The sequence below is a fragment of the Molothrus ater genome, chromosome 7, assembly GCF_012460135.2.
Source record: "Molothrus ater isolate BHLD 08-10-18 breed brown headed cowbird chromosome 7, BPBGC_Mater_1.1, whole genome shotgun sequence".
Lineage (NCBI taxonomy): Eukaryota > Metazoa > Chordata > Aves > Passeriformes > Icteridae > Molothrus > Molothrus ater.
In genome coordinates, this window is record NC_050484.2 from 38,152,336 (window position 1) to 38,177,522 (window position 25,187).

Consider the following 25,187-nt stretch of genomic DNA (forward strand, 5'->3'; position numbering starts at 1 on the left):
TTTGGTACAGTCACCATCTGCGTGCCCATGTCCGAGACATCCCAGCCTCAGCAATTCAGCAGATTACCGTTGTTTCTATGATCAAAATATAGAAACTCAAGTTCTAAGTGATCATTTCTACAAATAGGACCTAAGAGTCATCTGCAACAAGAGGAAGTTTCTTTCTATGATGAATTTGACTGATACACGTGAACTTTCTTGAACAGTTATGCACAGCACTTGCACTGCCCACTTCTGCTATCTTCCAACTTCGCAAAACCTGAAGCATCTCTTCCATTCCTGCTTTACGCAACCCTGATTAACTTTTGCAGCACAGGGTACCAAACCCAGCAGAATACACCAAGAAACAAAGCAGCACTCAATTAGGTCATGAAACACTTTAGCATAGACAGTCTGTGGAAGAACAGGCCTCCCAGAAAATGGCATTTCCCAACTTTTTGTTCCATATTGGTGGGTTTTGACAAGTTGTTGAACATAGGGGGTCCTTAAAATTATGAAATACTATACACTACTGACCACAAATGCAACATATACACCTTCTTGAATTACTACGATGATACATCAAGCTTGCCACCTCAGCTTATGACCCTACTTAAAGAAACATCTTCAAAACATCTTCAAAAACAAAAGGAAAAAAGGGAAAATAGTGTACTGCAGAAGCCTTAAACAACTCTTCCTAAATTATTCCCTAGAATACCTACTAAATTTCTTGGCAATCAACCTCATCTTTTATTCCTAAAATTGCTAGAGAAATTTTGGTTCAAGCTTTGAAAACAAAATTACAGACTAAACACGGAAAAGTTATATTCTTCCATCATATCAACAGTACATAAAGGTAAGAAGCAGTAACTCAACCAATTTCAGCTTTCATTGTGAGAAGAACATAAGCAGTCTCCCTGTAATGGAATACAGTGAATACACAGTATTTCTGAACTACGACATTTTTATGATCTTATTTTCACACACCTGTTTGGGAAAAATCTTACCTTACTACACTTTTGCTGCAGGCTAACTCATTGACCAAAAAAGCAAGTATGGATGCTTTCTGAGCTGGAGAATGTGCCTGAAAAGCTTTTGTCTTCAAGCTCTCTGTCAGCTCTGTTTGCCCACAATGAGCCTCCATGAAAATCTGCAGAATCTCAGACACATTATCTCGATTGATACCAACATTCAGTAAGTGTTCTCCAAGAATAGTTTTAGCCTAAAAAGAACAAAGACATTTCAGACAGTCATGTTTTAAAAACACCATTTTCCTTTGTAGGCTATTTTATTGTTCATAGAGGACGGTAGGGGTTTCTTTGCATTTTTACATAAGTATATCAAACATGATTGGTACTTGAGACTATTCAAATGTAAATCTTAAATCCAGTAACAAATTAGAATGTCTTCACCTCTAAGTTTTTAAAAACAGAGATAATATTAGCAATAATTAAATGGATTACATGTAAAAAGGCATGGTCCAACTGAAAATTGATGAATACTGCTGTGCACAATGATACTATGAAGAGCTCTAGAGTGGAAGAAAGCTGAAAAAGAAGGCCAGTAAGAGAGAGAGTCATGACTGAATTGGGGTTTTGATGCAGTGACCTAGACAGCAGACGTTAGGGAAAGAAATAGCAAGATTCACTGAGAATACAACATGAGGATAAGAACGCAAAGGAATGGATGGAAAGGAGTTAAAAGACATGGCCACAGATGTGACAGTGCCCTACAAAAGATCCAAATAAAAATGGGATGTGTGTTTGTGTGAAGAGAAAATGCACTGAAATTTATCATGTCTGGAAAATGGGAAGGCTGATGGGACACGAAGTTTTGGAGTAATATTAGAACCATGACACTGAAGAAAAGAATTAGGAAAGTCAAAATAAATCCATAGGAGAGAGGTGTCAGAGACGCATTATGAAGAATGCATTTGTATATACAGGGTGTTTACTATGGATTTTTTCTTTTTACCTTGTATCCTGTACCAAGTCCAGGATCGCACACAGCTGCAGAGACAAGTTTCACAAGCAAGTCCTGTACTTCTCCCATGCTGTCCCCTATGTTGAGCAAACCCTCTTGAAGAGCACTCAGGGAGGGAACATCTATGGCCACATCAAAGCCAAGAACTTTACCAAAGTTACGCAGGAACTGCACTACCATAAGACAATCAGAAAACGTGCTTCCATCAAGAACAAGGCCTGGGATGCGAGGCAGCTCTGGGAAAGGCTGGAAAGCAAAGAAAAAAAGTGAAAGATTCAGTAGCATATTTCAAAAGAAATTCTTTTTATAACAGCTGGGAAAATTGATTGACACTTCCTTCTGACCTAGAGCATGACAACACTGGAAGGTACAGGCAACCTTCCTTCCAAGGGGTATCCTGCACCCCTTGCCCATTCAATGCTGAAACACATTTAAATGTTCACAAATTATAGAAGGCAAGAGATCAGGAAATACTACTTTTTTGGCCAGGAGACACTGTAAAGATCTGTTCTGAGTCAAATTACTGTAAAAGGTAGTGTAAAATTATTTAAGGGAAAAAGGGAAGGAATTTCTCTGGAACAGACTTTGAACCCAACCTTCGTCAAGTCCTTACAGACAAAAACTAAGAAGTTGGAAGACTGGGAGAGTAATTCTTTTTGAGCAACAGCTTGTAAGAGTTCTCTAGATAACTATACAGTGCCTGTGTACTGAGACATGATGCACGTTCCTGGAGTGAAAACAACTTGAGTAAAGAATTTTTAAAGGCAATCATGTTTTTAGGAAGCAGGCCTCTTTTAAACAAAAAACTTTTACATAAACATATGCTACTGTGTCGCGTTCTAGTATCTTGTATTTGTATATATTTCAAATAGCTCTCTAATTACCTCAATTAAAACTTGAATGCTCTCAGTGTGACTGCAAGAAGAAAGTTATTGACAGAATTATAAAATACACAAACAAGAAGCAAGAAAGTAAGTCTATGTTGTTGTGATTACCTTCTGGTCTGCTAAGCACATATCTTCATTAGGCTTCTTTAGCTCCTTTGCCATTTCTAATTCCAATCTTCGCTGTTCCAGTTTACGTTCCTTATTTAATCTTTTTTCATCACGTTTCTCTTGCTTCAGCCGCTCTTTTTCCTTAAGAGAATTAAAAGGGAAAAAAATAAACCCCACATATTAAACTTACAAAGGAACAATCTAAGAATTTGAGGAGTACTAGTTCTGTAACCTTAAGAATCGCCACATCAATTAAGGAACCTGCATTAAAGTAAAGGGGAGGGAAAAACGAGAACAAAATCACTGAATTTGTAAAACAATCTAAGATTCAGCTTTTTCTCTCCTGTCCACAGAGACACAGGTTTCAAGTATGTTTGCAAAGAAAAACTCTTTGACGTACCATTTAAAAAAGATGACTGAGTGAAAATATGGCAAAGAATTGCCATGCAAGGCACCTGATTTTAAAGGCCCTGCTTACACCCCAGTATTGTTAATCTGCACCTGCTACAGCAGAGACCACTCAAGAAATCTCTCTGAACAATACATGGCTGAAAAAGTCCCATAATACATAAACTAGATATGAATGCCTTATAAAACACAACCAATCTTTTCAAACACAAGTAGCTTCTGGCCTTGAATTACCATACACTTTGCATGCAACCTAAAACTGAACATTTTGTCCTTTATGTCTTATATGCACAACAAGAACACACGCATCATCAAGTGAGAAGTCAAGCACCTACTGTCTCTTCAACACCCTCCACAGTGGAGTCACACCAATACTACACCAACTCTGTAACATGCCAAGACTATGAACCTAGAGCTCCCGTGGCCTTTCCCATCCCCGGTGCCAGGGTTTCTGCTGCCAATCCACTGTCCTGATGACACAACTGCCCACACACCTCCGTGCAACCAATATCAAGTGTAAATTGTATGGAATCTGCCACACATCAGCACCACCTGTTCAGAGCACAGAACTGTGTGTATAAACAAACACACGTATGTGTGTGTGCCTCCGCTCAAGAACCTGATACAGTACAAAATTGAAGATGCTGCATGTGCTTTTCACCTGTGGACACAGAAGGGCTGAAGAACCAAGCTAAGATGCCTCCCATTACTCAGAACCACTCCCTACTATTCTGTTAGTTTAAGAGGTCACTCTAGTCTCTTCCATTTACTACCACCATATTCTGCAACAATGAGTATGGGCAATACTAAGTCAGGGCTCAGCTGCATTTGTAGGTCAGTATTAACCACTGACTTCTCTGTAGAGTTCTGGCAGGCCCCATGACTTTTTATTCTTCCTTTTGATTCTACATGGAGTATTATCAGACCACTAGTGACACCTGTGGATAACCACTGTGAGTGCACAGGGATCATAACTTCTACTACTACAGTCTTTAGTGGATAGCAAGATCGAATTTCATATTGCACACCAAGAACATATTTGGACCAGTAAATGTACACTGGCAGAAAAAAAATGCACTGACATTCAGAACTACCCATCTGCCCACCTGCTTGCTACTCTACAGCTGTGTAAGTACCCTCTGTACTGCCAACGCAGGCCCTCTTTATCTACCCTGAGTTCATAAGAGACATCTTGTATTGAAAAATCACAATACACTAAAGCAGCACACAAAATCCCTAACTTGATGCCCTCTGATTTGCTTTTGGAAACTGATTTATTGCCTTTTATCTTAGCCTATGTCAATGTCCCAAGGTCAGCTGGCATTGCTTACAACTTGTTTTTGCCAATTTGAAATGCTCTACAACAGAAGAAAACCAGAGATGTATATATGGATATTTATGTGTCCACACAGTAATTTATAGTTATGATTAAAACTGAAAACTTCAGGCTGCACTACGTTTCATAAATCTATTTAAACATTACTTCTACTGGTTGAAATAAACACTGTTCTATATCTGTTAAGAGTAAGAATATAATTAGACCACTGGATCAGACTAAATGACCATTTAGCCTGGTATCCTGATTTCCAACAGTGGAATGGCTGCTTGGGGTATCATCTTCCTCTACGTCCTTGTAATGAAGTATTATTCAGTTTTTCTTGGGTTTGGTCAGTCGCTTTTATTGAAATTTGCAAATACATCCTAGAGAGAAGTTTTAACAATTTCCTTAACAACTACTTGCTATAATGATGGCTATCTTATTTCAATATCCTCATTATCTGCACTTTATTTACAAAAGTTTCAGGATATGGACTTAAAAAAAAAAGGATACAGAAATACATAAATGTAAAGCAAAAAGCAAATGAGTAATTGTGGTGTTTTTGTATTTTATTTCTGTTTACTTCTCAAAAACATCCAGAACTCTCAAAACTGGGCAATCTGTGCCAATGTTCAACCATCTCTCTCCAAGTAAAAAAGTTTTTTTAAGTTTGAACAGAATTTCCTGTAGTTCAATTTGTGCCTAATGTTTCTTGTCCTACTGCTGCAATGTACACAAATCAAATTATACATAATGTAAAAGGACACTGCTCTTCTACAGATGACTGCAGAACAAAACTACGAAAACTTCAAACTTTCAGAGTTAATACTCACTTCTGCTTTTTTACGTGCTTCCATGGCTTTCATAAGCATCATATGTTGTCTTCTCCGTTCTCGTTCCTATTGAAGTGGGTAATATTAGAACAAAACTAAACCGCATTTTCAAATCAGTAAAAAAGTGGAGTAACAAATTTAGCATTAATAGACAAGTCACAGTAAATACTAAATATAGGACAAGAATGGCCAAGTCTGTGCATGTTTTAGTTCAGGTTTAGAAAGCAAATACAAGAACAATCAAAAGCAAAAAGGTAAAGCAATGAACATGGAGACAGTGTAAATAAGAAGCATACAGATTTACTTATGGTCAGTTGTGATGCTCCTTCATAAGCTGGCAGAACAAAAAGCATAATGGTTGGCTGGAACAGGTCAGTTACCTTACATCTGCTATGACGGAACTTGCAATTTACTTCTTCAATAGCCAATTCAGCAGAAATTTTAAACTGGTCTTTTTCAAACATTGCAAGTATTAACATTTTTCTAACCAAGCAACAAATTAACATGATTAATTTTATCAGCTCTAGATCAGTTTTAATCAAGCCAGTAGTGGTGCATACACATATGCAACAACACTTGCATTTACTGATGCCTGTCCCTCAGTAAATTATGTCAGTAGCTTCAAATGCATTAAGGAGCAGTATTCTAAGGCACTAAGTACAGGGGATTTTCCTTCAGCTTAACAGCTGAAGAGCAAATCTTGGCCCCAGTAAAGGCTATAGGAATTTTATCATCTAATTTGGTGAGGCTAGGATAACATTCTAATATTTCATTGTATATTTATAACGTTATGTATTTACCACCAACTGAAAGCTATTTCCTCAGTATCTTACAAGGGGAAGACATCACCCTGATTTCTAAAACAGGTTAATTCAAATTGTATTTAAAATGTCTGGATTCATTCCCAGTGAATGGGACAAGGCTTGCAAAAATCATCCAAGTGACCATCCTAGTGATTTTGCATCAATCCCTGATTTTATATACTAGTCAAATTTTTACTGGGACATCAGTAATATAGATCCCTGGTTAAAAACCACATTTAGTTATTGCCACATTCAATTTATACACATGTTCAAGACATGGTTTTTTTTCCTTAACAGACAAGACAAGCAGATGTATGCAATGCACTGTGCTGTAAAGCCATGCAGCAGTATGTAATATGACAGCAGCCAGTGCTACATTTTATGCATTGCTATGACAACCATATCACAACCAAATCACAATGCGGTGTTAGATGTACAAAAATAAACATACCCATACCATATCTAGTCTATGCCTCTCCAACTCCTGGTAGAAAGAGTTGGCACAACATTATGAAACAGAAATCACAAAGTCATAAAACCACTTTATAATCCCCCAAAAGACCCCAATACCAAAGCAAAGCAAAAAATTGTAAGGCAAAAGAAAATCTGTGCAGGAATCAAACCCAGAAGTTTAAAAAGGGCATATTTTGACGATTCTACCCCCCCCATACAACTGAAAGCAGTAGCTGACAACTGGCATTCTGTCTGTTTGGTCAACCAAACTTATACCAACCTGGTGCTTCAGAAGAACGGCCTGCTGCCTTCTCATCTCTTTCTCCTTCAACAGAAGAACAGAAGTGTATTTTTTTAAAACATCAATCAAAATTTACTTACCAAATTGCACAGTTCTGCCACACTAAAACAGCACATCTGACTTAAATTCTAACTTACAGAGAAGTATACACAGTATACGTGACAGTAAGTCTGGTGAGTTGGGAGTTCCATGTTAGATAGAACACACCTAGAATGCCAAAGCAGCAATAGTGCTTATATACACACACACAGACACTGCATTTTCCAGTGTTTGTAAAAGAGTTCTGTAGTTTTGCATGCATTACAGCCTAGAAAAGACTATGCTCACCAAGAAACAACAACATTTTTCCATACAGTGTGCTTGAAAGAATATTGTGAATAATGTTACTGCAGAACATTTTGTTACGCAAACCATGGTAATGGCATATAAAGTAATATAAAGTACTGTCTCTGTATATCTGTGTGTGTATGCCACACATACACAAACTCCTCTGCATATGCTTCATGGCTTTTTATAACAATACATACATGTCATTATTTGCTGTCTCTATGTACAGCTTCATTATCAATGAACAGCCTCCCAAATCTATTGCTTTTATACATCCACATACATTATGTATAATAACACAGTTCTTGTTTTTGGAGCTCCTCTAAACTAACCTTTATTCGTTTTTCCGCTTCCAGTAATTTGGCATTTGCTGCTTCTTCCTTCTTTTTCTTTTTTGCCTGTGCATGCAAAACAGGTCACACAACAGCACAATCACAACTTGAAAATAATCTCACTAGAAGCAAAGTTATGTATCTTTAGAAGTTAAGAACATCATCACTTATTGTGTACATTGCAAGAAATCTCTGATGCAGCTTTCACAATCAATCAATTCACATTTCAGTTACTTTAAAAAAAATTCAACCAGAATTTCAAACAAAAAATTTCAACCAAAATTTCCCACTCAAAACTGTTTCATCTGGCTATTTTAAGAAAGCAGGTACACACAGAAATGGCAAAGAGATTACTATTATTTTTTATGTCAATGGAGACTTGAAAATTAGCAATCTATCTTTGCTAGTACAGTAGCAAACCTGTAGAGTATACTCTAATACAGCCATAGTATTTTTAAACCCACTGCATTTCATACAGAGCATACCCACAGCATTGTATTGTTTTAATATCCTACTACTGCAAACTTTTTCTCTAACTAAGGAATTGTTTTGCTGTTAACTTATGTACACACAAGACTATTCTGATAGAAAACCGTGAGCCCAAGTGTGAATTAAGACTATGGATCACAGTTTATGTTGATCTTTTAAGAAAAATAATTTAGGACACATCTTTGAACTGGCCTTCGGAAATAACGTCATTAGAGCTGCTATATTTAGTTACGCTTCTAACTACATGTGTAACTACTAAAATACATTTTAAAATGGCAATGGAAAAATTACATTTGAGTCATTATTTTTACCTCCAAAATTTGCTGAGCTCGAAGTTCCTTCTCCATTCTAATTTGCTGAATTCGCTTAATTTTTTCCTACAAGGGTAAGAAAGTTACTTCTTTAAAAATATATACATAAAGGAAATTTAATACTTTTATATACTATACTGTACATACTGTACTTTTTTTATACATTTACTTTTACATTTTTAAAATTACAAAGTTTATACATACTTTTTTGTTATTGACTTTCAGCCATTTTAGTCAACTGTTCCCATATGTTTAGAAATTTTACTAGTATTAGATATCTTCCTTTCCCTGAAGGAAACCACGTCTAGTTATGCATGGGTGCTCATGTTTAAGTTGTCAAAGTTTTTATTATTTTTTTAACACCTTCAAGAGGACCAGATTAATGACCAAGTAAGGAAACTAGAGTATTCCAACTCCAGCTGACAATGGTGAAGCTACTTAAGAATGAACAAAAGGGTGAGCTATGCCATGAAATACATGATGTTTTGAAGTGATCTCTCTGACCAAGAAATAGCAAGGGCTGTCCAAGCGCTGAGGCGTTTGTGCCTCAGTTCTTACAGCCTCTTTCAGGCCATTATGGTCCCACGGGCAGCACAGTGAGCTGAGCTCAGCAAAACCCAAAGCCCATGCTCTGTCAGCCAGGAACACTCACCCACATGAAACCTGGGTAACATGCTCAGCTAAGTACACTTCAGTTGCTCCACATATTTAAAGCACTCAGGTAATTGATGCTAATTTTGGAAGCTTTAGTATGCAGTTTAGTGATGGAATTGTACACATGCTGTAACAAAAGAAGTAATTGGAACAGGAACCATGGGTACTACAACATATTTAAGCATGTTTCATCATGGTGAAAACGATCAAGTTATGCACTCCACAGATGGATGCTGGGCAACCATATTCTAATATATCCTTCTTTATAAATTAGTTCCTGAAATCTGAACCAAGTCTTATTACAGTGATTGAAAAATGCAATCATTGCAAACACTGGAATCATTTCACACTACCTGTGTTGCATAGGTTTGTCTGTTAAATTAGCTATTAAAAATTCATTAGCACATTATTTGAGATTATCTCAAAAGAGCTGACTGAGCCACAGTGACTAGGAAGGACCATTTTGAAGGAAAGTGCATCCATCCAGCTGGACTTCCTGTAAAGTTTTAATAGCAAAATCCAGATCATGGAATAGCCCTGCAAGCTAGGGGAAGCCTAGACCAGAAGCTTGAAAAGGAGCTCAATGAGCTTCTCTGGAACAGCAGACGCTTTCCCAACAGTGAGGGTAAAGCCCATCTGTACATAATACATTGTTTTCTTGTGAGCTGGCCTGAGACTCTGAGAACAGGGATCACTCTAAAATTTTACTCTCTGGAGGACATAGTGATACATACAATAAAGTATATATGTAGTGATGTATATACATAGTGATGTATATACCAAGGTCCTAAGAAAAGATAGTCTATAATATTTAACAGTAAAAGAGCAATGACAGATGAGAAAGATGTACTAAGTTTTCTGACAAATAGAGCTGCTACATGAAGTCTAAACACCAGTTTATGAGCTCTGTAAACTATTGAGAAGTCCAACATAACACAACCTTATCAATAAAATTAACTCAAGAGGCCTTGTGCAGACCATGCAGAACTTTTTCCACGTGAAGCTTCCATGTGAAGCTCACAGCATGGACCTTAAATCTCTATTATCCTCCATTACACTTTAAATCAAAACAGTGCAGAAGTTGAAAGCATGTGCTACACCCTCTCACAGAATGACCAGGTTGGAAAAGACCTTCAAGATCATGGAGTCCAACCCAGCCCCAACACCTCAACTAAACCCTGGCACCCAGTGCCACACCCAGTCTTTTTTTAAACACATCCAGGGATGGTGACTCCACCCCTCCCCAGGCAGACCATTCCAGAACATTATCACCTTTCTGTAAAAAACTTTTTCGTAATATCCAACCTGTATTTCCCTTGGTGCAGCTTGAGGCTGGGACCTCTTGTCAGGCCTGGAGAAAGCAACCAATCCCCCTGAGCAGAGCCACCTTTCAGGAGCTGCAGAGAGTGATGAGGGCACCCCGCGTCTCCTTTTCTCCAGGCTGAGCACCCCCAGCTCCCTCAGTGGTTCCTCACAGGGTTTGTGTTCCAGACCCCTCACCAGCCTCCTCTGGGCACGCTCGAGCATCCCGAGGTCCTTCCCAACCGGAGGGGCCAGACCTGGACACAGCACTCGAGGTGAGGTCTCACCAGTGCTGAGTACAGGGGCAGAATGACCTCCCTGCTCCTGCTGGCCACGCCATTCCTGATCCAGGCCAGGATGCCACTGGCCTTCTTAGCCAGCAGGGCACACTGCCGGCCCATGTTCAGCAGGCTGTCAGCCGGTACCCCCAAGGTCCCTTCCTGCCTGGGCACTGTCCAGCCTCACCTTCCCCAGACTATAATGCTGCAGGGGGTTATTGTGGCCAAAGTGTAGGACTCTCAACTCCATAAAGGTTAGAGTTTATAAATACAGAACAAACTTTTCAGCAGAGATCAGAATAAAGAACTGTCTAAAGAACTATCAGAGAAGAAAGTACTCTGTACATTGAAATAATGAATTTTATCAGGTTACACATCAAGAAGAAATATGATGATGACAATTTTGATGACATCAAGGATTTGATGCATTTGACAATTTAAAAATTCTTGCTCCCTAGACCCCTCGGAATGTAAGGACCACTTGAAAATCACAGTGTGCTACTTTTCTTTAACAAGTATGGGTTGCCTTGAGAAGTGGACAGCTTGAAACTGTCAGGATCTACAAAAGAGCAGACTGGCTGAGGCTGGGAGGGACATCTGGAAGTCACCTTGTCCACATCCCCCTGCCCCAGAAAGGTCGCCTAGAACCAGTTACCCAGGACCACATCCAGGCTGCTGTTGAAAATCCATGTGCGAGGCTCCACAGCCTCCCTGGGCCACCTGTTCCAGTTCTCAGTTGCCATCTTGGTGACAAACTGTTTCCCAATGTTCAGAAGGAACCTCCTGTCACTGGGTACTTCAACTACTAAGTCACCTCTTTGCAACCTCCCCTCAGGTACTTAGCAATATTAGCAAGATCCTCCTGGGCCTCCTCTTCTCCAGGATGAACAGTCCCAGCTCTCTCAGCCTTTTCTAATATAACTCATACATGGTAGAGTGACAGCTTCAAGCTCTGTATCTACTACAATGAGCACTACCATAAAAAAAAAGAAAAAAGGGAAATATTTAAACAGTTACCAACAAGAATTAATTGTTATCTATTAAGGGAATATTTAAGGTAGCCTGAAGTAACACCAGTTCTGGTTTACTACTCAAAAAAAAAAAAAAGAAGCATGTCAGGATTTAATACCTGGATTTCAAAGATGTGAAAGGGCTTACTATTTTCATTTTTTTAACACCTCAACATGTCACAAAATCACAGAGCATGCTGAGCTGGGAGGGACTCATCATGATCATCGATCCAACTCCTGGCCCTGCACAGACACCCCTACAATCTCACCCTCTGCCTGGGATCATTGTCCAAATGCTCCTGGAGCTCTGGCAGCCTTTGAGCTGTGACCATTCCCTGGGGAGCCTGCCCAGTGCCTGACCACCCTCTGGATTGGTCAACCTTTACTCTGATACCTAGCCTAAACCTCCTGACTCAGCTCCAGCAGTTCCCTCAAGTCCTGTCACTGGTCACAGAGAGCAGAGATCAGAGCTGCCCCTCCAGAGTTTGTTGAACACCACAATGAGTTTACCTTCAGTCTCTTCCAGACTGAACAAACCAAGTCCCTCAGTCACTCCTCTTAAGCCTTCCCTTCCAGTCCCATCCCCAATCCTCGTGGCCTTTTTTGGATAGCCTCTAATGGTTTACTGTCCTTTTTATATTGGGGTACCCAAAGCTCTCCCCAGGACTCAAGGCGAGGCCACCCCAGTGCAGAGCAGAGTGGGACACACCCCTTCCTTTCTGGCCAGCAAAGCTGGGCATGATGCCCTCCAGGGCAAAGATTCCCTCCTGGGTGCCAGGGCACTGCTGACTGACACCACACTTGCCATCAGCCAGGACTCCCAGATCCCTTCCTGCAGCTGCTCTTCAGCCCCTCATTTCCCAATTTATAAACACAAGCAGGATTGTCATTAATGTATTTGAAAAAATTTTTTCTGTTGTCCTCGATAATTCTGGCAGCTTAAACTTCAACTGAACTTTGGCCACATGAATTTTCTCTCTACACTGCAAGCAGCATCTCTGTCTTCTTCCCATGTCACTTACAGGAAAACCAATACTAGTACTTTTTCCAAGTGTTGGGATGCTGAGATCATATACAGACATTGAGGGGATGCAGTATGCCCAGAGCAGAAGGGCAAGAGAGCTGTGGAAGGGGCTGGAGCACCAAGAACAGCTGAGGGAGCTGGGAAAGGGACTCAGCTTGGAAAAAAGGAGGCTCAGGGGGGACCTTCTTGCTTTCCCAAACTCCCTGACAGGTGGGTGCAGCCAAGGGAGGGTCAGGCTCTGTTTCCTGGAACAAGGGACAGGACAAGAGGAAATGGCCTCACATTGTACCAAGGGAGGTTTAACTTGGATATTAGGTAACATTTCTTCATGGAAAGGGTTGTCGAGCTCTGTCACAGGCTGCCCAGGGCAGCGATGGAGTCACTGTCCCTAGAGGAACAGTGTTGAAAGATGTGTTGATGTGGCACCTGGGGACATGGGTTAATAGTGGATTTAATGAAGTTTAGAATTTTAATATATTTACAATTTTAATACAGTAATTTTAATACACTGTGTGCACTTTAAAACTAGATTTAAAACATACTGCTTTGTAATCAGGATACTCAGTAATTTACGAAATATCTGAAATACACCTTACTGAGTGATAATGAAAACATCATTTAAAGAGCTTATTTAGCAATTGCATAATTTACCTGTTGCTTCATTATCTTTATCTGCTCCTTTTGCTTTCGCTTTTCTTCAGCTGCCATAATAGCTAACAAACAAAAGCAAACAATATCAGCAGAACACAGCAAGAGACAGGTAATTTTTCATAAACACTTTTCAAAATAATCCCCTAACATGCACAACTTTGCACAAGTAATACTTACCTTGCTGTTTTTTTGCTTCTTTGGCAGCTCGTGCTTGTTCCTGCTTCTGAAGCTTTCTCAGTAGCTTTATTTGTGCTGCTTGCCTAGCTATTTCTGTTACAAAAAGAAAATATTAAGTTCATAAAAATAGTGCTGTCCAACAATAAAGATACAGTTCATGTTCCAGAGATTTGTATGTTGTAAAGACAGAGCAAACAGAGGATTTGTTTTGCACACACTGGCATCTACAAAATTTTTCTATGAACTACCATTAATGGCACATCATGTATCAGTAACCATGTGAACAGTGCAAATGAACATGGATACTTTCTATATAAAACAAATACTGGTTGAGGAGGGAAAATTATTTAAGTGACAGAATTATACCAATAATGCTGGTTCATTTTAAAACCATTTTCCTCTTCTTCTAAAGCAGAAAACATTTGCTTCAAAACTACTAAATCAACATTTTATTCAGAAAGCATGGAATTAGTTTTCCTTACAAGTCACCTCAAGTAATTATGCAATAATTTCTTAACAATGAAGTAAGAACACACTCACCTGGGTCACATGCCTCTTTCCTGTGTCTACCTAAAGTCAGCCATTCTTATGCTAGTAAGTAACCTCCTGAAGCATTCCACTAACCTGTGACAGCATTTCTGAAATTTGAATTAACTGTTTATGGACGCACTCACAGAAGACAACTGCAGGAAGGATTTTCTGGAGATTGAATTTAGCTTCCTTTTCAAAGGACTGAGGTCCAGGACCTGCATGCTTGAACTCCCCAAAACACTTTCAGCTTCTTGTGCAGTAACTACAGAGTAAGCTTTTAGACACGTCTTTAAATATGCACTTCCTTCTTTAAAACCTATACTGATAAACCATTTACTGGTTTATCAAAAAGTCTTCAATAACAGCATATAACAAATGCCCAAAATAAAATGCTGTATACTAATATCCTAGTGAGACAAATCACTCTCCTATAGGAAAAATATTAACTCTTTACATACTGATACCCTCTCTTTGTGAAAATATGAACACAGTTCTTACCTTGAGCTTGGAGCTTTCTCAAAAGCTTTGTGTCAGCGTTGTCCAGAAATTCACCGCTTCCAACATTGGGAGGTCGGCCCTTGCGGCGCCGGGCCCTCGACTCCTCTCTGGAGTGCTGCCTGTCGGGGTTGGGGGGTCGTCCTCTACGCCCCTCCATAGCTCTGATACGGGGAAGGACTTCCTCTTCTTTCAGAAGACACCACTGCACACCCTTTTAATTGACACATTTCACAAAGAAGTATTACAAACACAGATTAAAATAACCCGGAGTCTAAGGTGAGTTACAGATGTTAAATATGCAAGTGCTGTGATGTATTATTTGGGCAGGACAATTTCTTGTTGATGCACAGAAGCTATCTATGGAGAGACTATCACTAAGAACTTCTATAAATTCCACCACTAAGAAAGATTTTGAAGATTATTCAAACATATACAAAGTTTTCACCTAGTAGATATGCCATTACTGTTATTTTTAATTATTTCTCATTAAATCAAATTGTTCAACCCTTTCTAAAGGGCAAAACAGATTTTTCCTAATTATGTAAACTCAACAACTTCTGCTTTCATATAATATTATGAATAATATTCTGTTTTCATATAATCCACTGTTCAACATGAATGAAAAAATGTGTCAAGCTATGAGGTGCTGTTTTCCAACAGAGCGTGTTTACAGAAATTCTGGCATACATAACAAGCAAAGGCAGTAATGTATTCTCAAATATTGCTTTTGAGTGTTGTAGACCTCAACAACTGAGCTGAAAAACCACAGATGCATTTTAATCATCCAGTTTCAGTTAGTACAACTGAATTCTCCCCTCATTCACTGCAAAAGTTTCTGCATCAGCTTGAATCAATGAAAAGTACCTTCTAAGCATCCACATATCTAAAGCTACATGAACTATATTCTCTAACCAAACAAAGCATGCACTGCAGTATTTTGAGCCATCATGAAAGCAGATTCTAAATAGTTTCTTAATAAAAATAACCAAGTTAATCCTCACAAAGGAATGGCTTTATTTAGCTGGCCACTGAAACTAGAGTTTATTGTGTCTACTGAGCAGAAAATATGTACCGTCTAGGTAAGCCTGTTTAATTGAGCACCAGTATTTCAAAATTTTAACCTCTTTTACCATTTCCCCAAGTTTTTGACAGATGCGGCGAAAATCTGCAAGCTAAGCATCCTTTAGGACTTCTTTATAACTTGCCTTAAAAAGGCAAGGTTTGTAAAAAGCTTTGAAAATGTCTGCCTAAAGCAAGAAGAAAAGTTGGTATTTAATGAGTTTTTTAAGTTACCAGTTCAGAAGAAATAGATTTAGAGTGCTTTAGTTTTCACACTTATATGCACATAAACCCTAAAATCCAATTTACTGTACCACAACATAAATGATTACTGCTTTTTCTTTTAATTTGTCTTTTAATTATTTCTGCTCGTTCTTCACAATTACAAAGGTTTTGCATAACTCAGCGGAAGAAACAGCAGTTTGTTAATGAGACATTCAGATTTCAAAGGAGTTATCAGCATCTGCAAAGACACTTATCTAAAGTCTGAATCATTCCCAGTTAAGACCATCCCCAAAGTACAAGTCACATTTGGTTTGCACACATTCCAAAGGGCTTTGTTATTAATTATGTTCTGAAAATGCACTGTTCAGAACCAAAACCGCATCATTAATGTGTTCCACATCACCATGCACCACCCCTAAGGACTTTAACCCAAAATATTCACCTCCACCACTTGACTAGAAGTTAATTCTCTTACTATCTTGAAGAGTACTACTTAAGTGTAACTTTTATTTCTCTGCCTAGTACTTGAATTGCAGTTTATCACAGGTTCAGTTTATTGAGGTAGATTTAATACTTGTACTTATGAGCTACACCAACTTCCAACCTAGAAAACCTAATCTCATAAAATGTACATGCCAAGGGAGGCAAAACAGGAATCAAAGAAGAGAAGGAGAAGCAGTGATAGTTCAAAAAATACCTTAGAATGGCAATGGAGATTGCTCTTGCCCTGTATTTGTATTTTCTGCAGTTAATGATACTAACAATAATTAATATGCATCACAAAAAGTAAGAGGTCTATCAGATCATTAGCACCAGAGACCATGTTAGTTATTACATTTTCCTAATGCCACCTGAAAGAGAAACTAGAGGCCATCAAATGAAGTGAGCAATGGTTCAGTAAGCAAAAGGAGCAGGTGCTTCAAGGGATGGGAGAAGACAGTTTAATGCCCTGTCAAAGGCCATTGCAGATGCACAAGTTTTCACAAGTTTAAGAGAGGACAAGACAAAAATAGTCCAGAACAAAGCCATAAAGGGTTAAGCAAGAGTTGATTGACCATCTATATTTTGTGCTCAAACAATTTTTAAAATCTAACCCGGAATACATTTCTATTAAAAGAATGTACAGTCAGAATGTTCTATTAAAAAAATGTACAAAAACTCTGGGTTTTTGACATTTCAAATATAAAATACAGGGGTTGTGCCTTAACATAGGACAATCACAGGCTTCCATAAAACTGAAGCTTTGCTACTCAAATATTAGAGAAAAATGGGAATAACACTGTGAAATGTTGTGGTGCATTGTTCAAACTAATCAAAATAATAACTTTATTCAATTTCTCACCTTCAAGCATCTACCCATGTACCACAATACTGTGCTGCCACCAGGACATTTGCCAAAAAGACACCAGACAACTATGCACGAAAGCAGAATCAAGTTCAAATCCTGTTAATCAAGCTAATGAACAAAAACACAGGCACTTTGCAAGAAGCAAAAATCCACTTAAATTTCAGATTAGATTTCTGGGGAAAAGTTAACAACATTGCTTTCCAAACTGAATTGCAGAACTCAGAACAGGACAAAGACTCCTATACGTATTACTTAAATTCATGAGGACCCATGTTTATTCCATCAGCCCATATCACATTCATATCAATCTTTCTAAATCACAGCAGTTTAAAGCTTCCGAGTCCAGTCACTGAATTTTCACATTTGCCAAACTTCAATCATTCTCCTAATCCTACTCCTTTGTGGCCCACTTCTGACAGATATGCTTCTGTTACAGTATTCAAACACTGCTTTGAATAACCCATAATATTTGGTGGTTTGCATACCACAAGAGAGAAACACAGGCACTAATAGAAGCAGGAAATCCTCGTGCTTTTGCCTTGCTATAGGTAAATCTTTAATAATACTGATTTAGCCTTAAGGTAATTTTTTTCACATCTTGTTTCATCTTAGAGCTGTGTGAAAATTAGCCCAGCACATGTTGCATGTCTCAAAAGATGACAGAAAAGTATAACAAAGGAAGGGAAGAATAATCGCTAAAGGCTATACAGAATAATTGAAATTACCACAAAAGCAGAAATAAAAACTTCTGGAATTACCTCCAGACATCCATGAGGATATGATTATCATACATTATTTTGAATCTGGATGATTCAAAACACTTTGGTAAAGAGGGTGCAAGCTCTTTTTATAAAGTATCAGTACCACATACTGTTTCACTAGGCAATATTATCAGCCTGAGTGTAACTCCATTGTTTTGTAACTCATCATTCACACATAAAATGTAAACACATCTTAGCACATTTGACAAAGCTGCCCTCGGTCTCTTTTTCTAATAAGAAAACTTCTCCTTTGTCTACCCAAGTCTCAGTGGAACCTATCAAAAACCACATCAGTACAAAGTTCATGACGATATGTACAGCAAACTAATGTTCACATTGCTAGTCTTGCCTGTAGAAATCTTCCCCTCACACTGCCTTCACTCTCAAGTTTTATAAATCACAAGGCAAACTGCAAATCAACTAAAGGGAGAAGACAGATATAACTAAAGAAGGGGACAAGACTAATGAAGTTATACAGGTAACAGACAAAGAAAATAGAACAGGGCAAAAAGAGAGCAGATATCCTGCCATTACAGTACATCACAGTAAAATGAATTATTTCAGTCAAGATGTGCAGGTACATAATGAAGTTCATAACTACAGTTGTAACTGTTGAAGACCAAACATGAAGCAAGTTTAGCAATGTTTTAGCCTGTAAACCAGGAAGCACCACCTAGAAGTAGCTGCTTATCATGAATTCAGTCTTTAATGCTTTCATTAAAGACATTCAATTTCATTTCACACTAACATTACATACTTCTACAAGGTATTACAAGAACATCAGGCTTAACTCAAACCTGAACTCAAGACTGTTGAGAGCTAGTAACATGTTCAGAACACTTACACCTTAAAGAAGCAAATACCTTCACTGAGAAAAATAAAAAATTTTCATGCACATCCTGAAGAAATGGCAACATGGCCAAAATACAGTAACACAGCATGGCACAAACACAGTAACAATTTCCTTAAAATTTTAGTTTTACTTATCCTGGTATGGTTTATCTACACACCATCTAACAGTTATACCACTGTACGGCATAACTGGTATAGTTCTGCATCCCCCTCTGTAAAAGTGTCATGCTTTAGGATGCACAGAGTATTCTTGATACAGGAGACACCTGTATATAAATATGCAATTTACATAAATATATATATATAAACACACACATACACACATACATATATTATGAACACACTAACAGAGTGGGATTTAACATCTACACATAAATTACTATTGATACGAGGCTGTATACAATAAAAGAAGAAACAAAGTCTTAATTCAGAAATACCTGAATGCTAAGATAAAATACGCAGCTCTGAGTTTTCAAACTAGACCAAGCCAGGCTCAGAGCTGATCATTAAAGCACCCTCTGGGCAAAGCCACTGAATGTGGTTCTCAACACAGCCCAGGATCAAGCTCTCCATGTCTCAATCTAACTGCTGTTAAGAATACGTGCAGCTTTTAGAAATATTTAGCTAAAAACAGGTAATGCTTCAGATCGTAGCAAAAATTACTTTACCTAAACTTAAGTTAATGCTCCTTGGATCAAAAACTTTACTTTTTAAAAAGTGGATACCTGCGGTCCATCTCTGGCTTCATAGAAGTCACCCACTCCTATTTTTGCACTGAAGCTGAAATTGTCCCTTGAGATATCCATTATTCCATTTCTGCTGAGATACTGAAAAAATCACATATTTTTCCACTTCAGCTTGTAAATAATTACAACCCAGCTTTGATGCACAGCTAACTTTGTGACTGTAATGTTTTGCATGTTCTGTCAAAGGGATACGCATTTATAAGACATCAAATCAGTAACAGACTGAGTTACATTACACCTCACATCACAGAAAATAAGTACCTCTATTGGAGAGAAAAAAATTACATATTTTAATTGCAAGCATGCTTACTAACATTAGAACACAGAAGTTAAAAAGTTAATGTACCTTTACTACTTCAGGATACTGTCTCAGCTTCTTTCCACAAGGTGCAAAATATGCTACTTCTCCTTGAAGACGACCACCAAAGTTTCTTATTCGGGTTTCTCTTTGCCAGCTAGAGTAATATGAAATAGTTGCATGCAACAATACACTTTTTAAAAAACAAGTAATTTGTGTCAATTTAAGAATTCTACAAAAAAAGGAAGAGGAAAATGTGACTAGAGTATCATAAATCAAACACATCAAACCAGAAAATTTTATCATTTTAGTAGATTATCCAAACTAACTAAATATATGAATTTATTTATATCAAGTGACTTACATATTACCAGATTTTAAGCAGCTTAGAACTATACTTTAGGGAGTTATTTGGAGTCTATGTCAGATCAGATCATTAGGATTAATTTCCAAAGCAAAACTGCTAAGAGACGGGTCATGTTTGCAAAAGAGCAAATTTAATGCACAAAAACTAACACATGAAATATGCTGACACTTTTTAAAGAGATTCACAGTCACTGGGAGTCAGAAATCTAAATTGCTGAAGCCCTCTCCTTAGTATTCAGCCTCAAAATTTTTTAAACTCATTTCCTTACCAATGGATTTTTGAAGGCATTATGTCCCTCTAAGGAAAGTCAGATACATACATAACGTACCCATAATCAAGAGGAACACGCAGCTCCCGTTCATCTGCTACTCTTCGTCTTTTTGAAATACCTAAAACAGAATCATTGATTAATACCTAACAGAGCTTACAAAAGAAAACATGTCCCAAAAATGTACTTTTTATGTTTCTATCCCCAAAACAAAAGAGAACTGTTTTCCCATTCTTGCCATTACCAAGAAAACTAATGGAAGTGTTCTTCTGAAATACATTTTCCTCTAAGTTCCTGTAACCTCATCCTCTGAAATTGTAAATAGAAAACTCAACCATCCCATACCTATCTGCTTGTCCTGTTTAGTGTTCTCAAATATTGTTAGTTTAATTCCTTGCAAGCCTGTTTTTCTAGACAAGATAATGTAGAATTTTTTTCAGTGAAGAAGATGCAAATAAAAACACACTTTACTTTTAAGATCCATATTCTAATAGGTTTAGTCTTCCTAGAGCACTGCCTATAGACTGCAGTTAAATGCCAAAGGCAGAAAATTTTCAGAACTAGTTTGGCTTTCCCCAGTTCAAACAGATGTTGTGTTTGGTGCTTGTCAAGCAACTGAATCAATAGTATCCCAGAGACAACTGCCAAATGTGAGTTTTTCAGTGTGAAAGGCTTTCCTTAGGCCTCTCAGACAGCCACAGGACATGAACTATGCACACAGACCAACTTGTGGAAGATGCACTTCCCAAAAAGGCAGTGTGGACCTTCTGTCAAGAATGTGACACATCTCTTCCCTGGGAAGAGCCGCGGGCCCGGGCGGTCCCAGGCTGGCCCCGGCCCTGGCTCAGCCTCTCCCAGCCGGGAGCGCCGCGCAGCAGCACAGCGCCGGCTGCCAGGGGGCTGCCAGCAGCTCCTCACAGACGGTGTGACGGGACCCCTCGAGAAAGCACCAAGGACATGTCTGTGCTCAGATCCCAAAATTCAGACACAGGTCTGCCCTCTTAGCCTAACATGAATGACTACTGCATTATTTGGAATGGTCACAGTGCAGGGAAGGACGCTGCTTTTCCAAATATAAGTGAAGTAGAAAGTCCAGTGCAAAACAGATACAGAGAAGAGACCACAAGACTCCTTCAGAGACCCTACCAACTCTAGGCAAAAGTTTCACAAAAATATTTTTGTGGTATTGTGTTGATTCTTATTAGGTGATTCTTAGGTGTAGTATTATTATACATAAAGCAAGGACATAAAATTTATTCTACCTTCTACTCCTGTAAATGATAAAATCTGCTATCAGACTTTTCAAAACATCCTAAGTCAACACAGATTCTTGAGAAAAACATCATCTTTTTAATTTACCATTTGGATTACTCCTAATCCATATGAAATCTTTTATAAACTGTACAGTAAACAAGCCTGCTTCTGGGATAAATATTAGGTAGATTACATTATACTTCTTCAAAGCTAATGGCCTTGTATAACATGGAATGAAGCTCCTATTCCACCGAATCCAAATATAAAAAACTATTCATAAACAGATGTCCCCATTTAAAAAAATCTGCTTACACCCATGTTAATAAACAGCAAGTCTCTAATTCAAAGTAAGAAATATGTGATTTAATTTCATTGTTACCATGCAAATAAGAAATGTGACTTTCAAAAATGCATTCTTTACTGTAGCCATAGCAATTTCTAAATCTTACAAATTGTCACCAAATTATGGATTATAAGAACTATATAATATCAGGCAAATGCTCAATGTACTTTCTATGAACTTCTAAAACAAAAAATCTTTGCGCAAAATCCATAAATTCTAATGAGAATTTTGAAAGACTTATTAGAAAATTATGTTCTAATAAAATATGGTTAAAAATTTTGTTGAGGAAGGGACAAAAACTGAAGATTCAGAACATAAACCAGAACATTCAGAAATCAGAAGAATAACTAGTTTAAAATAAAATGGAGAATGCCAAAGACTTTAGAGTTTTAATGTAATCAATATCAAATCTGGATATTTAATTCTATCTCCTCTAAATAATTACACGAGTTAAAATGTCCTTGTCTAAGTGTAATGTTCTAGTCTGGAGAACTTGCAATTTGGCTGACAGATCTTAATGACTGCTGCAAACACCCATGAAAAGATCACAGAGTCACCCATCAGCCAAAGTCAGAAGGGACATCAAAAGACACCTGATCCAACCTTCCTTGGGAAAGGAAGCTTTGCCAAGATTAACTTGCACCCTGACCAACTGGCATCTGAAAACCTCAAGTGAGGGTGACTCTGCCACATCCTTAGAGTGGCTGTTCAGTGAATCACTGTTCTGAGGGTAAAAACCAGCACCTGGACTATTTTTGCAACTACTTTCACAACACATGGACCTTAGCTATCACATGGTAGTAGTATAAGAGAAGACAGTGAGATACCACAGTGTGTACTTGGCGTGAGGGTGGAGGCTCCTGTCCCGAGGAACACTGCAGGCTGGGACTCAGGACACAAGGCAGCTGGTGCCGAGCTCGATGTCTTGGCTACTTGGAGGTTAAGCGGGGCAGAATGAGCTGTAAGACCGATGGAAGAGCTCTTCACAGAGGATGAAGTTTTATTCAGTTTCAGCGGGGCCTTTTCTCCCTCAGTGTCAGTATCCGATTCATCTTGGTCCTTATCCTCATCATCTTCCTCCTCAGACCCTTCTGTATCTGACTCAGAATTACTGTCAGACTCTGTTTAAAGAAAGTGCGGCAAAAGGCACATTATGACTCGGAAACTATTAGCAAGTACGTTAAAGTCCTAACACTTGTGAAGTCTTTTCTCTTATTATGCATGCTTTTTTAATAACATCCCTTGAGTATAAATAGGAGGTTCTAATTAACTACCTAAGCTTTAAAGCTACTACAAATATGACAGTACTAAGTAATTCTGCACAATAATACACTGTTCTTTTGAATGGAAACAGATGAGTGACAGAAGCTGCAGTATCTCAAGACTGTTTACCCCAGAGTGAGCTACAGCTAAATCCTCCCGTTAGACCGGCAGCAGCTGGACACTACCCCAGGAAGGGCATTTCACAGGCGTGAAATCCATCATGAAGAGGAAGAAAACAACAGAACTGGATATGGGCTGAAAGGTGTCAGAATCAAAAGTATGGCAATTTGGGCAAAGGAAGAGTAAGAATTGAGGACAGCCAGGGTAAGGAACTAAAGGTGAGATACGATCCTGAGATAAAAAGATTAGTACAGGGTGTGTGGATGAGAGGGGGAAGAGAATGATGAAGGGTGGAGGCTGGACACAAGGGATATCACCACAAAAGACAAAGCAGTGACTGTAAATACAGTCAACTCTTTAAAACAGGCCTTGTCAGTCCAAATTGCATAGCCTGGTCTGCAGCCCTTAAAACTGTCCAATAACTTGCTCAAGGACTACTGTGCTCCTGAATGAGGCACAGAAACACGCTCTTCTTGCCACTCTTGACAAAGGACCTTGTTTAGGCCCTCTCTGGCTAGGAAACCTGTTTTGCAGCTGGTCTCTGTCTGTCAGGATCATCAACCATCAATCAGCCTTAATGTCAATCCCTTCCTGAGCACTTTGTCACATCAAGCTGCAGGCTGGGTGACTAATGTGGAAGGCATGTCTCTGACAGCCTTTCCAAAAGACTAAGGAGCCACCTCCCCAGGACAGCTGACCAAGTATCTGAACACCCCAAACATGACTTTTGGACATGACACAATGGAGAATGGGGACATGTGCTAATTTCAACAATATGTGTAGGGCACTGTGGGGGCCATGCTGGCTCAGTATTTCCTGCCCCTATTTTAAAATATGGTGGGAAATGCATGTTTTCAAAATACAAAAAAATTAAGTTTCTGCTTTTCCTATTAAAAAGGTTAAACCACCTGATTGGCTATCATCAGAATCATCTTCTTCATCGTCCTCATCTTCATCTTCATCATCGTCGTCATCATCATTTGAGTCGTCAGAGTCTTTACTGCTGGGGGCATCTGAGTCTACCCCTCTGAACTGCTCCACCACCAGCTTTGCAGAATGAAGGCGGTGTTGTGGTTTTACTGCATTTACTGCATTATTGCTGACTGCTTTATCCTTTCCTGAACCAGGTAACACAGGAGAGGTAGAGGGCATAACAGCTGTACGGTTACCAGTTGGCTTTTTCCCACATGCACTCAAGTTTATTGGCAAAGAAAAGGGGGCACTACTAGAAATGGCTACACTTTCATTGATCTTGGTCTGGGGTTTCGGTTTCGTAGTGAGTGCAAGAGGAGCCTCCTGGATGACGCTCTGAATAACTCCGTTGGGTTGGTGATTACCTAAAAGTGCATTTGTCAGGAATGGGTTAGAATGGTTGTTTTCCAAGGACGTGAGTTTTTGATGAGCTGGTGAACTAGATGTTGGTTTGGGGCTTGACAAAGCTGCGATAACCTTCTTCAGGCTCTTCGACGATTCCTGTTTCTTTAGCTGTGCTGGGAATGTCTGCTTATATTGTTCCTAAAGAAATAAGAAGACAGAGGAATAAAATATGGAAGTGTTTGCTTGTCTTTATTTGGTGTTCAGGCAGGTAAGCTCTAGGAAATTTTAAACATCTGCTAAGCCATTTTT

At 38.7% G+C, this 25,187-nt stretch overlaps 1 protein-coding gene across 12 annotated transcripts in view; it reads right to left on the bottom strand.

Moving 5' to 3' along the window:
• The window catches only part of BAZ2B (bromodomain adjacent to zinc finger domain 2B), a 111,438-nt gene that overhangs the window by 21,822 nt on the left and 64,429 nt on the right, over nucleotides 1-25,187 (bottom strand). For 7 of the 12 annotated variants that reach the window (XM_054515373.1, XM_054515374.1, XM_054515375.1 and 4 more), the window contains exons 7-22: nucleotides 24,470-25,076; nucleotides 23,006-23,299; nucleotides 20,642-20,702; nucleotides 19,995-20,103; nucleotides 19,628-19,729; nucleotides 14,658-14,868; nucleotides 13,629-13,721; nucleotides 13,452-13,513; nucleotides 8,533-8,598; nucleotides 7,733-7,798; nucleotides 7,053-7,097; nucleotides 6,771-6,803; nucleotides 5,517-5,582; nucleotides 2,958-3,098; nucleotides 1,954-2,208; nucleotides 987-1,201 (exon numbers count right to left, since the gene is read on the bottom strand). In XM_054515373.1, coding sequence (XP_054371348.1) covers nucleotides 987-1,201; nucleotides 1,954-2,208; nucleotides 2,958-3,098; nucleotides 5,517-5,582; nucleotides 6,771-6,803; nucleotides 7,053-7,097; nucleotides 7,733-7,798; nucleotides 8,533-8,598; nucleotides 13,452-13,513; nucleotides 13,629-13,721; nucleotides 14,658-14,868; nucleotides 19,628-19,729; nucleotides 19,995-20,103; nucleotides 20,642-20,702; nucleotides 23,006-23,299; nucleotides 24,470-25,076 — 2,426 coding nt within the window. The remainder of the gene's footprint in view (nucleotides 1-986; nucleotides 1,202-1,953; nucleotides 2,209-2,957; nucleotides 3,099-5,516; nucleotides 5,583-6,770; nucleotides 6,804-7,052; nucleotides 7,098-7,732; nucleotides 7,799-8,532; nucleotides 8,599-13,451; nucleotides 13,514-13,628; nucleotides 13,722-14,657; nucleotides 14,869-19,627; nucleotides 19,730-19,994; nucleotides 20,104-20,641; nucleotides 20,703-23,005; nucleotides 23,300-24,469; nucleotides 25,077-25,187) is intronic. The other 5 variants (XM_054515378.1, XM_054515377.1, XM_054515383.1 and 2 more) reach the window with 3 other exon arrangements.